The sequence below is a fragment of the Hippocampus zosterae genome, chromosome 9, assembly GCF_025434085.1.
Source record: "Hippocampus zosterae strain Florida chromosome 9, ASM2543408v3, whole genome shotgun sequence".
NCBI lineage: Eukaryota > Metazoa > Chordata > Actinopteri > Syngnathiformes > Syngnathidae > Hippocampus > Hippocampus zosterae.
The window spans coordinates 19,407,511-19,424,625 of NC_067459.1; the positions used below are offsets into that span (position 1 = coordinate 19,407,511).

Genomic DNA, 17,115 nt, shown 5'->3' on the forward strand with positions numbered 1-17,115 from the left:
TTGACGTCATTTCTAACATAGCATGGCTTTTGATCTAATAAAAAATAAATAAAATAAAAACATAAATAAAAGACTTAATGTTTTCAGGATTTGTCTGTTTGGACCAACTACACCTTTTATGTATAATTGGCCCAAAGCCCGGCTCGCAAGGATAAATGTTTTATTGGCTGGCAAGTGCCCTTACGTCAGTATGCACTTTCTGAAATGATGAAACATAATTTATTGAGCACCTTAATTAGCAATGTAGGACAGTTTATTGCTGTCCGAACATTGAATCATACCTGCTTGTATCTCTTATAGCAGCGCTGAATCACTGCTGCAATCTCTTTGCGTTGTTCCTGAATAGGACCCTGAAGGGGGTGATGGTAAGAGTTTGTATGAAAGCCGCTCATGCAAGCAAGCAAACATGTATCACATAAGATAGATACATGACAGGAAGAGTAGATATATCCGATAAAAATGTTTCACTACATTCAGTGTGATGTGAAATTGGAGCGCCGGTAATACAAGATCATGGGTACCTTGTGTTTTCGAAGGGAGTGCAGAGCATTCCTGATGGTCTCACACAGCTCTCTCTGCTCTGCTTCTGTCATGGCAAGAAACGAGGAGTCCGTTTTCAATCGTTCCGCTTTCATCGCTGCAGAGAAGAAGGAGTTCCAGTCAGAGGGGCTTGGCAGGTTTTGCTTCGTTTAAAGGACACTGCTCACCCTCAGGCCCCGAGTGAGAGTTTGATTTCGGGCCAGGAGTCTGCGGCTTGGCATTAAGGAACCTGCGGAGCGGTAACAAGATGAGCGTGCGTCGAAATCAGGCCTAGACAACAGTTCATCGGGTTGTCGCGGTTTGTTTAACTTACCTTTCCACCTCGGCAAGATAGCCAGACAGCAGTCTGACGTCACCGCCGAGGCCCACCCTTCCGGAGTCTGTTTCGGTCTCCATATCCTCCTGTTTGAGTCGAGCAGTGGATGTCTCCATGATGTGATCAGCAAGCACTGAAATGTCCATCTGCGACACACACACACACAGGGGAGAAGAAGAATTTGTGTTTCATAAGAAAAGGAATGCACCGTAATATGTAGTGAACAGCGCCTGAAAATAATGTTGTCTTTTTTTAATGATGAGAACATGAACCACGACCTTAAATTTGTGGCAACAACAACACATAAGTGCAAGTGTTTTTCCAAATTTATTTTGCTTATTTGTTGTCACCCCCCCCCCCAAAAAAAATCACGTTTTGTAACTTTAAAAACTCATTTGAGTACTTGTAAGTCTTTCGAAATATGTCAAGGTAGAGTGCTCTCCCTACCTGCAAGTCCTCTGTGCTATCCTGATAGGTCAGCAGCTCCGTCTCTCCACCCCTGTCAGACAGGACTCTCTGGCGCAGGTGAACGGCCAATCGCTCCTTCCCTAGAATCCGCCTGGCGAGACTACGCTGACCCAGAGTCTGCCTGAGACTCCACCTGGAGCCCCCTCCAGATGTCCCTATCCTGGCCTGCAGGTGGGAGAAGGAGGGGCTGGGGAGCTGAGGACAGTCAGGACTGAAGCTGGCAGGAGGTGTGCTGCGATTGCTGAGGTTGGGATGTTGGGTTTGTTGAGGACTTGGGAGAGGAGAAGAGTAAGTGTTAGGACTGAGGAGGTTTGGGAGTGAGTTGAGGTTGCTGGAGGTTGAGTTAGCGAGCTGTTGCTGAGTAGGTTTAAGTCTTTTAGCTGGGGGCGGACCCCCTTGCTCTCCCTGGGTTGTCTGTGAATTTCTGTGTCCTGTTTGGTTCCAGCTCTGGTTGCTGGGCTGGCTCTCAGTCCGGGCTCGCCTCAGTTCTGGCAGAAGTGGAATAAAAACTGAGTTTGAGCACAAAGTTTGCAAATTGAGTTCGCCAGCAAAGGTTGGAATGTATTTTAGGTTCATCCTGAATTTCTTTCTGGAGTATGGTGTATATACCGTATTTGACCCCTGTGAATTTTGTAGGCTTGGGAAAAGTTTCAAGAAATCTAAATGGTTTTTTTAACTCATTCAGTACCAGCCAATTCTGGACCAAGTTTGAAAAGACGTTTAAAAACGTCCTTGGGAGTGAATGAGTTCATAAAAACTCAAACTCACATTCTTGAAGAAAATGTAACATTTCTGGACCCAAAACACACTTTACCGTTTACGGACGGTCTCTCCCACCTGAGTTTGAATTTGAGGGGTGACTGTTGTTTATTCTGCTGATCTCAAAGCCTCCTCTCCACCTGTCCATCCACGTGTCAGCGGGTTGACTTTGAGCTTGAGGACCTTGTTGTAGCTGCTCCAAGAGCTCAGCCAGTCGTGTGTGGCCCCGTGATCTGGCGATGTTGAGCGGCAAGCGTCCCAGAGAATCGGGAATGGCCAAAGCTCTCGGATCCCACTGGTAAAGCACCAGTGCTGCATCAGTATGACCCAGAGCACATGCCCACATCTGGAGAGACCAATGGGATGTCGTTACATACACAAGGACATGGACAGAAGACTGCATAACAAAATAAGGACCACTCACCAGTGGTGTGCAGGAAAAGTGGTCGACATTAAGAGGATCCACCTCCAGCTCGAGGTCAATACTGTCGGCATGCTTCGTGCTGCAGAGCAAAAATGGGCACGTGAGACGCCGCGCCCCACTAAATGGTCTGCTGTGATTGTTTGTGACTCACCGCCAGCGGATGAGAGTCTGAATGAGCCCGGCGTAACCCTGAGCTGCAGCCAGGTGCAATAAGGTCATTCCTCTCGAGTTCTTGCTGTGGACGAGCTGAGTGGAGGAAGCCCAACACGGCTGGGACATCATCTTCTCACACACGACCACAACACGTCCTTCAAATGAACTGTGGTCAGGAGAGGTCTGAGGAAGAAATTGGTACAGTGATTAAGGCTTCATTTTATTTTCACCAAGGAAGTGTTTGCACAAAATGCTTCATTACATTTCCACAATGCCCCAAAGAGGAAATGTTTGATTTTTGGTACAAAATGGGGAAAAAAAATAGTAGAGCTGTGACATGAGTTTAATTCATTCTATGAGCATGCGTGTATCTCAAATCATCTTTCCCCATTGAAATGAATGGATATGCCATTAATTTGTTCCAGGTAAAAGTGTTTTCTCAAAATAAAAATAGCCCTTGGTATTTACACTATACCTCCATTATAAAAACAAAATAAATAATATATTTTAAAAATCAAACAGTCATGATTAATTCATCGTCGCTCGAGGATATACAATATATTCCCATGAATATTTTGATCTTGCCTGTTGACCTTACATAAAGGATTCAAATCATATCATATATTAGGTCATCTTAATGATCAACTCCAAACCATGACCAAATGATCCAAATTGGAACTGTTAATCCTTGGAGGATTTCAGAGCTCCATGGAAGCGCGTTCTGATTTTAAATATCTGTTCGGATTTATTGATTATTTTGGGGGGGTTCATTTATGTCAAAGAAATTCTTTGCTAAAACAAATGGCATCTTTCTGCCTTACTTGAGCCTGCTGTTCGGAGGCTCTCCCTCCCTCTACACCTCCACTCTTGGTTGCCATAGTTTCTGAGCTGGGGTTTTGATTGGTTATATCCGCCATCCTCTGTTCCATCTGCTCCAGACGCTCCAAGATGGACATCCTGAACTGGGTATCTACAGGAAATAAAACATAAATAGGTGATTTATTCCAAACAATATTTACCATATGTTTGAAGATATACAGTCCTGAGGAGGGTTGCTTATGAGGGGCTTAATGAAGACAGAGGAATTCACACACCCAAAGACTGAACACGGTCTAAATCAGCTCTTGAAAGTGAAGGTAACATTCAGCACATCGGTGCATGCATCCAGCAACGGAACATGTTGTGAACATTTTTACGTGGCTCCAAGTGTGACCCTTTAATGCTGTGCAGCTGCAGTTTGCTGCAGTGCACATCATGTCACTCAGGCTCTTTATTTTCCCTCCTCTCCTCTCTGCTGTCTGTAGCACAGAGACTGAGGGGAAAAAAAGAGGGTGGAGCCATATGAGTGACACAAACAACAGACTCCAAACATTTTAGCCCACCAATCAGAGGGAGAGAATGTCAATCGGTCCGAAAAAAACAACCAAAAAAAACAAACAATTGTATGACTAATACCACTCATCACCTTTATATGTAAACAAAAAGCTTGAGCCGCAGAGCAAAAAAAAAAAATGCATTCAAAAGATTTTTTCAAATATGGTCACACATTTTGTGCATTTCAAAACAATTACGCATAACTGTTTTGCTTTCCCCACTGTTTCGCGATAATGACCACCTTTCCCAAGCCGCTCGCACTGCCTTCTATTTTTCACCATCAATGCATGTTCAAAGTTATTCTTTGGTTGAAACTGTGATTTCAGAAGTTATTCACTTCTTTTTGCGCTAGTATTCCTTTGCCAGGAAAACTCATTATGAACAACATCATTAGGGCTAATACAACTGCTTATCGTCATACTTTTAATGAGATTGTTATAGTCCCATGACTCTGTTGCATCCATTTTCAAGTAAGCAATTTCCATCCATAAACATGACATAGATGATAGTAACAGCAATAAAAAAAAATGTCAATGCACACACACACACTGATATGCAGGTCAACCGGAGAAAATGTGCACAAAATAAACATAAGTCATCAACAGCACGTTTAATATCGGTTGCTATTGTGTGGACCAGCTCCAGGAGGCAAATAGCCTCCCTGCACTTGTTGTGGTGTTATTGTTCTTCAGCTCTGCCTCCAACAGAAGCAACCTCTGAGGGTTTTTTTTTAAGCTCAAACATTCATACAGGCATACAAAATGACTAAACCATTACATGAATTTAATCTCCACAATAGCTGTATTCTCACAACAAATGACTTTAATGCAATCACGCAAGACAAAGCAGTTGGACAATTTCATCACCTGAAGAAACAAACACTTGCATCATGCACCACATGGACGCAAAACAACCATTTCCAGACATCAATTTTGAAATGAAATGATATCAGATCATCTACGAACCCAAACAGAGAGTGTCTCTTTGTTCCAGTTTCTGCTCAACCGCGTTAGTTTGAAGTGTGCGACACACACGTCGATACTCCCAACAACAGAGCGAGAGAAGGGAGGGGGTGAGAGAGTGTGTGTGTGAGAAAGAGAACGAAAGAGAGAGAGAGAGAGAGAGAGAGAGAGAGAGAGAGAGAGAGAGAGAGACGGCGCACGTTGTGTGTGAAGAGAGCAGCAACGCTCTTCTCTTCAAATCAGCCCGCCAGACTTTGGAGCAGCAGGGGGTTTAGGTCGTCATCGTCGCATAGGAGGACCGCATTCCCAACTAAACTGGAGCAGACATGTGACGTACTTGTAATCCAGTTGATGTGTCAACGACACAGTTTGCGGCGCGTGACCATGAAAATGCATCACTGAAAAGTCCCGACACGTGTTTATGAATAAAAGCTTGAGTGGGCCGTTAGGGGGTGTCAATGACATGGCGATTGAGCCACTTTGACTTTGCCCTTCAGTCGTGCATGCAGTACTCTGTGACTGTGCAGCCCCATTGCCGCAGTGCGCAACGCGCAGACTGGGGGGGGGCGCATGCACGTACGCACGCGCAGGCGCGCGAGCGCGGTATAAATCAGGGCATGCTGTCGCTGAGGAGACACGTGTGTTACCAACACAGACTATATGGATTAAAAAAAAACACACACCAACTGCTCAATTGCCCTCTATCACCACTGCAATATTTTTTTCCATCAAATCTGGTCTAAGGAAAGACGAGGAAACACGAAAAGAATGTCTCACAAACATGCAGACAGATCTGCCTTATTTGCATGAGCAGGGTTTCCCCAAAAACAGAAGAGCACGTTTTAAGTGGGGGGGGAGAATCCAAAGACACTCATACACACACACACACACACACACACACACATATATTGTGTACGTTGAACTTCTTAGTTCTAGGAGGGCCATGCAAAATCCATCCATGCAATTTCCAGACCGCTTATTTATCCTCGGTGGGGTCACGGGTATGCTGGTGCCCATGATGGCTGACTTTGTCTGAGAAGCGGGGTAGCCCCCGGATTGTACCCCCAGCCAATTGCAGGCTACACACATACATATATTTTCATTCGCACATTCACACCGAAGGACAATTTTGTATATATGTTTTTGGAACATGCGAGGGAAGAAGACGGATTCAACACAGGAAGGCCCGACCACGGATATGAACTCAGGAGTGATGAACTGTGAGAGGGTCGAGCTAACCACTCGTCCCCGTGCAAAAAGTACATGATGTAAATCCATGCATTCGTTATTGTGAAAGTGAGCGTAAATGATTTGTCTTGATGCGGTCTGCAATTTGGTAACAAGAAAGACGAGTCTTGTAATTGCAGAGACAGAAGAAACGAAAACACATTTTATCCTCTCGAGGTTTATGCGTGTTTTATCAAATCTCATTCAAATACGGTATTCATAATTGTGGTACAAGCATTTTCAATCATTCCAAGCAGTTGGTGGGAACTTTGAAAGTGTACCGGTACACCTCCATGTGGCGACAACGCACAGCTTAAATGCTCTCACCGTCCAGTGACAGCCAATCATGCTGAGAGGATGGGAGGGCAGGAAGGTCACGCGCCTTGTATTCAAACACCACTGACGAAGAGATGACCTCGCCGCCCATTGCTACCTGCAGCATGACGAGTCCCGTGTCATGGGCTGGAAAGAACCACGAAGAAAAGAATTACTACAGTGGGAAGTGACCTCAGTGCAGGGCAGCGTAGTCATCGCAGTATGTTATACAGTCGCTTTTTGTGTACCTGCAGGAAATAGGATATAGTCTTCAGTGATCCTAATACGTGACGCAGGATGTGACTCATGCCGTTGAATGCAGCACCCAAAGAAGCATTTACCCGGTGTGCTTTTTTTTTTTTTTCTACAGTAATCCCTCACAGGCACAGCTGTACCAAATAAAGTGTCCTATGTGTTTACTATTCTCCTGTCGAAATAAGATCATCGTGACGACATTCATCCCCGTAGGTGTCTAAAACTGTGGCTGGAGCGTACGTGCACGGCAAATGATGAAATGCATCACAAGGCACTGTGTAGAAACGTGATACCTGGACAGTAGCAGCGTAGCACGCCAGGCTGGATGAGGGCAGCGGGGACGCTGATGTGGTCAAAGAGACAGCTGTACTCACTGCTGGACTCTAACCACGGCCCCGTGATAAGCACCTTCACACCACCCTGCAGCACAAACACTTGTTAGTGGAATGTCACACATTGTGGTGAGTTCATCGCAGAGAGACGTAGCGGAGTAAACAGCGGGTCTCAAAAAAAAAAAAAGTGAACAAATGCGAGAGACGGTGACATGCGACGTTTGTATGAAATGATTTACGTTTAAATGTGATGCAATGCACAGTTTCGACTGCTACAGGCATACAGTAGTGCAAATAATCAAACTTGTCGAGTGATCTGGTTTATGAAACTGTATAAAACAACAACAATAGACTGCACGTGAACAACAAAAATAAATAAAAAGTGACAAGAGGTGTTTAGGAATTGAGATGCATTTGGAAAAGTGCAATACATACATACAATATCTATTTATATCGTGTTGAAAAGGCCCAAAAGCATTGGCAATGTTATTCGCGCTGACTGTACCATTCAATGCAACACACGGATGAATTAATGAAGCCACCCAGAGGAATCCATGTAATATTGAAATTTCATTAACTCAGCAATCAGTTGAGAGCACGACTCCATTTTTTTTAACAGCAGTACAAGCCGTCTTCCATCATGTGTCAGTCTGATTTTACTCCAAGCAACACTGATGAATAAATAATGATACTAATGTTGTTACTAACCTCTGGATAAGACCACTCTGGGGAGTAGTCTGTCACACCAAACAGCCTCCCGGTCTCTTGGAGCATTCCCAGAGCTCCCTGCTCCACTTCGGAACCCTGCAGGTGGCCTGCCCCCGTGCCCTGCTCCTCTCCCACCGCGCCCTCCTGAGGCATCAGGACCCCGTTGACGGCGGCCCCTACCCCACCTGCGGACCCTTCAACTGAGATGAAATCATTGATGAGATCAGAGAACTGGCTTCCAAACGAAGCCTCGAACCCCTCCAGGCTGATGGCTGCTCCTGCCGCCGCTGCCGTGGCAGTTACGGCTCCACCTTGTGGAGGAAGAGAGGAATTGTAGAGTGCCCTCTCAATGCTTGCCCCGGCGCCTATTGACTGAGGACTGGCCACCACGGAGTTGGCGGCCCCTGACAAGCTGACTCCGTTACACAGAATTTCATTCTCCCCTCCTCCCGCCGCGCCACAGCCCACTCCCGCTTCCTCCCCGACTCCATTGCCATCTGTAGGTTGAAGGTAGTGTTCAGCGTCCACACTGGCGTACGCCTCATGAGCGGCGCCGGACTTGAGCATTAACTCTGCGCCGTTCTCAAGAACTTTGCCGCCGGCCTCTTGACGAACGCCGCCGCCGGGCTGCTCAATAGCAGTGTCCTGACTCGTCAAGGGGAAAGAGGTCACTGATGCTCCTTTTCCACTCCTTCCACACAGAGATTGGTCTTGACCGGTTTGGCGGAGGTGCGTACGGTGATCTCCGTTGGGGATCGGGGCGTCTCCTGGCAGGCTCATGTAAGCCCTTGCTTCACCCGATTCCTGTGGTGCCTCGGCGCCGTTGCTCTGCTGCTGGGAGGGCTGGTTCGTGTGTGTGGAGGTCTGCAGGAAGAGGTTTGGCGAAGGGTGGTGCGCAGACTGGGCGAGGCATGGTGATGACATGACGGCACTGAAGTCCATCTGCTCCAGAGTGGTGCTGGGGCTTAGGCCCGCCCCCTCTCCGACATAACTACTCTGAGGGGCCAGTGGCTGCTCCATCGGTGTAGCTTCCTTCTTGATGTTGTTGACGAGGGATGGGCTGTACACAAAGCCGTTTGACGAGCAGTGGATCCCTCCATCGGTACCGTTGCACCCCTCAGACTTCCCTCCACCTCCCCCGTAGGTCTGACCCTGCTTGGGGTTATTGAGGAAGCAGTCGGGGTCAAAGGTCATGGCGGTCTCCGGAAGGCTGACCCCTCCGCCGGAGTCTAGCGAGCTGGAAAGGACCAACTCTCCTCCTTCTCCTAAGCCGACGCCACCGGGAAATGATGCAAACCTCTGGTTCTCGGGGGCAACGGCCAAGAGAATGCCAGTGGCGGCGCTCTCATGGGCGGATGGCAGCAGGTGTGTGTGGCCAGCCGAATAAACCGAATCCCCAGTCAGTGTGGTGACTTCGGACATGAACACAGCAGTGCTCTGCGACAGCCCGGCGCCGATGGCGAGCGCCGGGCTGTCGGCCATGTCACTGGTGATCGAGAGTGGGGAACTCTGGGTGGTGTCGGGGACTTCCACCTGGTTGGTGGAAGTAGAGGAGGACACTTCCATGCTGCTCTGCGGGAGGAGGGAGGGCTTTGGCATTCGGCCGTTTCTCCGGTCGCCCCCGCCTGCCCTGCTCCTGCGCCCCCCAGGACTGGGCTCTGTCTGGCCCTCTGACACATCGCTGTTCTGGACCTCCGTGCCGTCTGCTTCCTCAGATCTCTGGCCCGTTGTACCGCCGCCACCCGCCGCGGCGCCGCCCCCTGCTGCTGCCCCTGACTCCTGCTTGGATGAGATGATGCGCTGCTTGACGCTGGAGCATTTCTGATGCAGGCTGCTTCCGGCACCTGACACACAAGGAATAAAAGCTGTGCATTAGGAACAAACATTCGGAAAGCTCTTGATTACTTTAACTCTGACGTTGAGGTATGCATTATGTCACGTGTACGTTAGCGCCCTCCTGTGACCGGAATGCAAACTGAAAGTATTCATATGCGGCTCACCGCCTGTGATCCGAATCTCTCAGTTATACTCACGCAAAACGCACAAGCTAATTTGTAAAACATTTAAATTCAAACAAGATACAAAAACAAATGTGTAATCCTAAATTGGAATGATCACGAAGCAAATGGAGAGATAAATGTGATTCACACACTACTATTTAAGTCAACAAGGCTCTTTGTTCTGGGCAGCCGTCCTTGTTCGCCCTTCCAAAGCACATCAAAAGATGAGAGATTAGGTAATTTTCTCTCTGTGTGTATGTGTACTGAAGTTATCTTCTCTCTCTGATGCTGATTTATGAATAATACATGCTGGATATTTCGGGCACCTCCAGCTTGAGCCCCCCTAACCATCCACCCCTTTTCCTTTGGTTCTTTGGTGCAATGTGTACTTGCCTGTAGGTGGCAGCACGGCACTGACTTTTAAAATGATCCCCTCAAAAAAAAAAGAAACAAATCATTAAGGAAAAAAAAAACTACTGAAATTGCACAGCCGGTTTTTTATAGTAGTCTCGAAGTTCTGCAGTTGCCTCTTATCTCAGTTTGAAAAAGCAAGCCAGCAATGTTTTTGAAGTCTTAAATCTGAAGTTTGGATATTATTGTTCTTTTTTTTCTCTCGTCTTTTTAATGATAATCCCAACAACAACTTTGGTCGCTGACCCAGTATGACTCCCATTTTCAGGTTTAGGACAGGTGTGCGTGCTGAAACAATAGCAAGAAAAAGTAGGAGGGCTTTGAGGGGTGGAATAAATAACTCACACATAGGTTTGAGTTGTCCGATGAGCTCCTCCTTGCTCCACTTGGCCCACTCTTTCCTGTCTGTGTTGATAGAGCAGAGAACAGGGCCGCATGGCTTCCCGCTATCGTCCACTGCCGGAACATTCAGATAGTGCACCAGCACGATGTCTGGGTTCTACAACACAGCAAAGCACATCTCATTGGTAAAACATGGCCTTTATTTTTTTTGCTCATCTGTCTCGGTAAGCAAGAGAGACTGTTGATACAGTGTATTTGCAGAAGGAGGGGGGGAAAGGACACGGAAAGCAGAGGAGTATGTGGAGGTCAGGAGGGAGGTCGGACATAGCGTGTCAGACAAGATTCTCTCACCTGCCTATGAAACATTTAACAGCGCGAGCCCACTCACCACTCTCCCTCAGATTGCAGGGCCAGCAGAAACGTCCATACGTGTGCTTGTGTGCATGCGACTTAGAGAGTGAATTAACGAAATGGCGAATGAGCGGGTCAGCACGGAGCTCGCCATGCAGTTGCCCACCAGCAGGCCTATGGAATTGATATCCCATGAATGATTCAACAAGTGTGTATGTGGCTGGTGGGTGGAAGTGTGTGTGTGAGTGTGTGTGTGTGTGAGAGAGACAGAGAGAGAGAGGGGCTCCTCTTGATAAAAGATTCAGTAGACAGACTCAGGTGAGGGGGAGGGCGTGCTGAGGTGGAACAAGAAAATGGCACAGTGGGCTGCTACAGCATCACACTGTGCAATGCAACAGAAGAGACAGGCTTCATTTATGATCATATTCACTGATGTGATGTGATATATGTGCAAAGAGCAGAAAATGGCACATTACAGATCGAGGAAGCAGAAGTTCCCCTGCCAATTTTAGACTCGGAGAGTCACAAGGGAGTCAAGTGCGCCCGAGAAAATAAAATATATTTGATAGAGGGCAAATTCAATTTACAGCATGTGGCGAGAACGTCCTTGTAAAATTCATGTGACAAATTATGCAAGACCTATTGGCAAGGAACGCATGAATATGTATTGGATTTCCGTATTCCGAATGAACATCGTTGGGCGTTCAATATTTGCTTGGGAATGAAGGGAATGTTTAAGATTCAACATGTCGGTCTGGAGATGATGAGGTTCTGGTGACCCGCTCTTTGCTTGGCCAATCAATGGAGGGCTGTGTGTGTGTGTGTGTGTGTATTTCTTTCACATGAGTTGTGTGTAGGGACGGGTGTGTCTAAAATCTATACGTGCCGAATGTATATGTGCATGTTGTAGGTCGCTCCAGGGTGTTTTCAGGGAGAGAACCACATAGAGAGCCTTCAGACTTTGATAGGTAGCGCAAGTGAGCAATAGCTGGAAAAGTTCTAGAGGAGAAAAGTTTTCTCCACAAAGCATGTTCACATAATACCAAATATATCCTGAGTGGGACGATAAACCCAGCAATGGCGTCCAGTTTTATTATTACCCTGACTTTTTAGTACAGTCTGCCTCATTAAATTTTGAAGAGGAGGATGTTTATCAATGGTTTATGTTGGAGGTTACTGTGCTGTTTGGAAAATGTAATGGACAATTTAAGAGATTAAACGTGTGGTGCGTAAAATTAACAATATACTATACCGTTTCTGGTGGTTTAGTTTGGTGTCGAGATGTGAATTAAATCTTAACATAACATGCTCGAGGACGAAATCCGTTTGGAGCCAAAGCGACGTGGCGGCAAAAGGGCTAACAAAAGGCAATCGTCACTCAGTGTAAATGATCCCTCGCTGTGATAGCGTCTTCTTGTTTTAATGTAGAGAAGCTGGGAAAGGGGCGGGTGGCTTACCTGCAGCAGCCAATAGCATCTACGGTGGAAGGTGGGGATGATGGAGGAGTGGACGTAGCAGCCATACAGACACTAGAGAGAGGAGATTTCGGTGGTGGAGGGGGGTGGGGGGGTCGGGGTGGGAGAAAAGAAAATGGAGGGAGCGGGACACAAGGAGAGGATGAGGTGAGGACGGCAAAGGAGAGAACAGCAAAGGAGAACTCAGGTTATAGCCACTTAGGTCGTTTTCATTTAGGAAGCTAAACATGCCGTTGCATTTCCGAAAAGGTCCTTCATCAGATGTTGTCGACTTATAAGATATCAATAGTTGGCACCGGCGTCCATGTATAAATATCGCAAGAGGATCGATATGTGGCCCCTGCGGGATTCCCCTGCGGATGCTTGAAGCGGTCTTCTCTCAAGGTCATCGCATAAAGCACATTTGTACATACAGCAGCGGTGAATACTTGAGATGCAGGATGTAAAATAGCGACATCAAAAGTCTGTTCTGTTTGCCGTCTCATTGGCACTCTCATTTTCTTGCCATTTTGCCTCTTCTGAGAAGAAGCCCGCCGGCTATCTAAAGTGCGTTTGGCCAAAGGCAGAGTGCATTTCCATATATTTCCATCTGATATGAGCCGGCTCTCAATCCAGGGATGTGTTTTTCCTCCCCGGCTTCCTGCCTGCCTCCTCCTCTCCCACCGCTCCGCCATTCCTGCCCCTGCGCGACACAATGCTTTCTTGCTTGAGGGGTCCCGGGAAGAGGTGACACAAACAATTACTGAGCAACTACCGGGGAGAGAAACACTTGCCTTTGGATGTGTGTGTGTGTCCGTGTGTGTTTGCGCACGGCAGCAGAAAAATGCATGTCAGATGATTGTCAGCGTGAGTGTGGGGTTGTAAATAATAGAGGCGCAGATGGGAATACTTGATCTCAATTATTCCCTTTGCCTATGTCTGCTGTTCATTTATGCACAGCGAGTGAGCCTTCCGTACACATCCGCGTGCTGCCTCTCGCTGTCGCGCCTTTTTGCTTTCCAATCTCCCTCCCGTCTTTCTCTCTCTCTCTCTCTCTCTCTGACACATGCATGCTCACCGCTCTCACCTCTTGGTACATTCCTGCTGAATAATCAATTTTTGAGCTGGCTGATGTGACTCAAGCACGCACACGCGGGCGCACGCACAGACGCTGCCTTGAGACTGGATCGATACCCCTCTCTGTTCTGCTGAAGAAGGCATTGACATCATTCCTGGCTGTAGGCCAAACACACTCTTATCCTTCAGAAAGAGAGAGCGAGAGAGAGGAAGGGAGACAGGGACAGGGGCAGGAACAGGGAGAGCGAGGAGGAGGGACGTCTCTCTCTCTCTCTCTCTCTCTCTCTCTCTCTCACACACACACACACACACACACACTGCACACGAGTAGACTGCTCTCGCTCCAGCATGCGTGTGTTTGCGCGTGCCCTGGCGTTTACACGCGTGCGTCTACAAGGAGTGAAGGAGTGACTAACGGAATGGATTGGATTGGCAGCGAAGCACAACTCAGCACAAAAAGAGATCACAGACGTGTTTCTTCTTCGTGGCGGCCTCTCACCTCCACACCCTGGACTTTGAGCTTCATGTGATCCTCTCGGGTGGTCTTCCCGTCTTTCCTTTTCTTCCAGCAGTATCCATCTTTCCTGTACTTCACCTTCTTGCGGTTGTAGAGGATCATGGAGCCATTTTGAGGCCTGTTTGGAAGGGGGGGGGAGAGCAAAGTGTTGAAACGGCGGCACGAGATGTGAGAATTAGTTTGAGGGAAGAGTAGAAATATTGCGCCACGCGGGGATGGCTTTGATATTGTCAGCATTTCATTGCTCAGTGACGTGGAAACTGTTCAGTGTTATTGGCAAAGAATGTCAAGGTCACTCTCCCAAATTCAACATGCACAAATGCGATGGAGACTGCAGTGTGTGTTCATATTTAAGTAGGTCCATCCATTAACACAGGGCAAGCATTAACTTCTGAACACGCTATATATAAAATGAGTAACAATTAATCGATTAATTGACATCTAATGTATGATAAGGGGCGGCCCGGTGGTCGAGTGGTGAGCACAGTGCAGAGGTCGTGGGTTCGATCCCGGCTTCGGCCTTCCTGTGTGGAGTTTGCGAACCCTTCACCTTTGCACTCTGAGGCCGACTCTAACCGAGGGGTGGGCAATTATTTTTTGCATAGGGCCACATGAGAACAAGAAAATATTATGGAGGGCCGAATCAAAGGGGTGAACTAAATTCAACATAATATTAATTGGATTTCTTTATTTAAAAAGCAGTATTTTGCATTTTTTGGCACGTTTTTCAGACTATCGAACGGGATTTGCTTGACTTGGCGCTACTGCGGGCTACCGTATCATCTCCCCCTTCCTCCCTATGCTCTGCAACTTCAAGTAACTGTGCCACCTGGTGTTGAAGTGCCTGTCATTACAAGTCCAAATGAAATGAATGCAATCATTCACATCGAACCTTAAATGTGTACCAACGTTCGGCGGGCCGGATTAAAAAGACCAACGGGCCGGATTTGGCCCGCGGGCCGTAGTTTGCCCACCAAAGCTCTAACCGATAATGACTGACGTTTTTGCCTAATTTTGTAGATGCGTAACCAGTAACCAAATCACAGGTAATTTCTGTCAATTTGAAATACTGTCATGTATTTGAATCAAGGCACGCAAATAAAAAAGAAAAAAAAGCTTTAAAAAATATTATTCATCAATTCATCAACAGAAGAAGTCATTATCAAATGATTTGTTAGTTGCAGCCCTACATTCAAATATCACAAAAAGTATGAAGACACATCTATTAATCAATAAATTAATGAGAGGTTGGACTAGCCCCCCTATGCCACTTTGCACGCACTACGGCTCCGCTCATTTCATTTAGCCTCAGCTTAACACTTCGAAATAGTACCGTGAAGAACAATGTGAATACCGAGTCAAAATTACATCGGCCCGAACAAGACACACCAACAAACAACAACAATGAAGGCCAACAAAGATCTGCCGTAGTTACTTCTCAGACTGGGGTCAATTTACCATCAAAGTCAGATTTGTATTTTCTTTTCCTGCTTTATCTCATTTCAGTGTCCTGGGAAATTCCCTTTGGCGTTTGAACCACTATCAGAGTTGGAACGCCACTGGTTGAGATCAAAGCGTTCAACACATGAGCCTCACTGTCCTCATCTCAAGCAATTGCCTCTGTTCCACTGACCTCGCCGCGCATTTAATTATTTTAATGGGGTAATCGCATCCGTTGTACAAACGCGCGGTGTCCGTCTTCTGCCAGTTCCGTCTGGAATGCGCGGGTTATGGCTCTCCGACGCGCCACTTTTACGGCGAATGCAGTGAAAGCGGCTATGCCAGACACCGAGTTGATGAAGCTGACCGAGCAATAACAAGATGTCAGTAGATTATCCCTTTCATGCACCCTGTTACCTGGGAACATGAGAAGCATGTCCACTGTAGTAACCGCTGTCCCTGAAAGGGTTCAGTTTCATATTGGAGGTCCTGAATTCGGCACCTGGGCCTTCAGTGGGTACTTTTTTTTATCTCTCATTACCACCACTGTCAGGTCGTAACTATAGAAACCAAACCAACAATATTATCCCCCCCCGCCCCCAAAAAAGTAGAATAACACATTACTTACTATGCCACGTGCATTGACTGGAGCGCTATCGGAAGATTAGATTGACATGCCACACAATGAAGCGGAAATCTGATTGCACCAAAAAAAAAAAAAAAGTCCAATCCATACTGGAAGCAGTGCAGCCAAGAGAAATGGAATAGAAGAAATATTATTATTTAGATTGGGGTCAGTCCTCGTTTTAGTCGAGCAGAGAAACCTTGCTGGCCTTGATGGCTCATCACTGAGAACATGGTGTGGACATATTTGGGACCTTGACTGACCTGGTCCGAGAAAGTGCGTCATCACTTGCATTTGAAACTTAATTCTTCATCTTGCTCAAACGTGATTAACACTTCCATGTATCAAACGTTGCTATGCCAGTTTGGAGAACTTGACCATACCCCTAGAACAAAGAAGCCAAGCTCTCGCAAGCCCACACAAATTCTTCCTCTTCTATATGAACGGAGAAAATTCCAAACATAACCCAAAACGTCGTCGTCATCTCGGACGAAGCCGTCGTCGCCGCGGAGAGGCAAACAAATCGCATTTGCAACAAGCGTTTTCCAGTCTAGTATTTGGGTCCATATAGTGAAGCCGGTGGGGATGAATGTCCTCTAATGTACACGCTGGCGCACACCGACGCCAGGTGAACATATGCATGAGAAGACAGAGACACTATAGCAATGTCACAGATGGCGGGACCTACCGCCATGTGTTCTCCGCGCTCAATGTCAAACCTGCTGCTCAGCAATCAATCATTCTCCTATAACATTAAGGACAAGTGTGTGAGCAATTGTGTGTGTGTGTGTGTGGAGGGGGGGGGGGTGGCGTTGGTGCGGAAAATGCATCTTTGCCTTATCTCGTGACAACAGAAACAATCAATAAACGAACAGATACTCACAAGTGTGCACACAAACACATATAGTCTTTATCCCTCTTATCAGACCATCTCTTTATTTTGTCTCCACCGTGTGCCTCCATTCTCATCGGCTTCGCTCTCAGTCTCATCTTCCCGTCTCCTCCGTTCCCTTCACGACGTCGCGCTCGCCTCGAGTTTGACGCGGGCACATATGGACTGGGATG

The 17,115-nt window shown here is 47.0% G+C and overlaps 2 protein-coding genes across 2 annotated transcripts in view; both read right to left on the reverse strand.

The window, feature by feature from the left end:
- The window catches only part of hipk1b (homeodomain interacting protein kinase 1b), a 91,890-nt gene that overhangs the window by 20,824 nt on the left and 53,951 nt on the right, over window positions 1–17,115 (reverse strand). The gene's annotated exons all lie outside the window — the stretch shown is intronic.
- LOC127607830 (calmodulin-binding transcription activator 1-like) overlaps window positions 1–17,115 on the reverse strand; it is a 55,969-nt gene that overhangs the window by 4,117 nt on the left and 34,737 nt on the right. Inside the window, 15 exon segments of the mRNA XM_052076510.1 lie at window positions 282–350; window positions 522–671; window positions 673–769; window positions 854–1,002; window positions 1,304–1,812; window positions 2,162–2,429; window positions 2,508–2,586; window positions 2,659–2,843; window positions 3,482–3,630; window positions 6,551–6,685; window positions 7,087–7,213; window positions 7,834–9,677; window positions 10,590–10,743; window positions 12,395–12,466; window positions 13,968–14,103. Coding sequence (XP_051932470.1) covers window positions 282–350; window positions 522–671; window positions 673–769; window positions 854–1,002; window positions 1,304–1,812; window positions 2,162–2,429; window positions 2,508–2,586; window positions 2,659–2,843; window positions 3,482–3,630; window positions 6,551–6,685; window positions 7,087–7,213; window positions 7,834–9,677; window positions 10,590–10,743; window positions 12,395–12,466; window positions 13,968–14,103 — 4,123 coding nt within the window.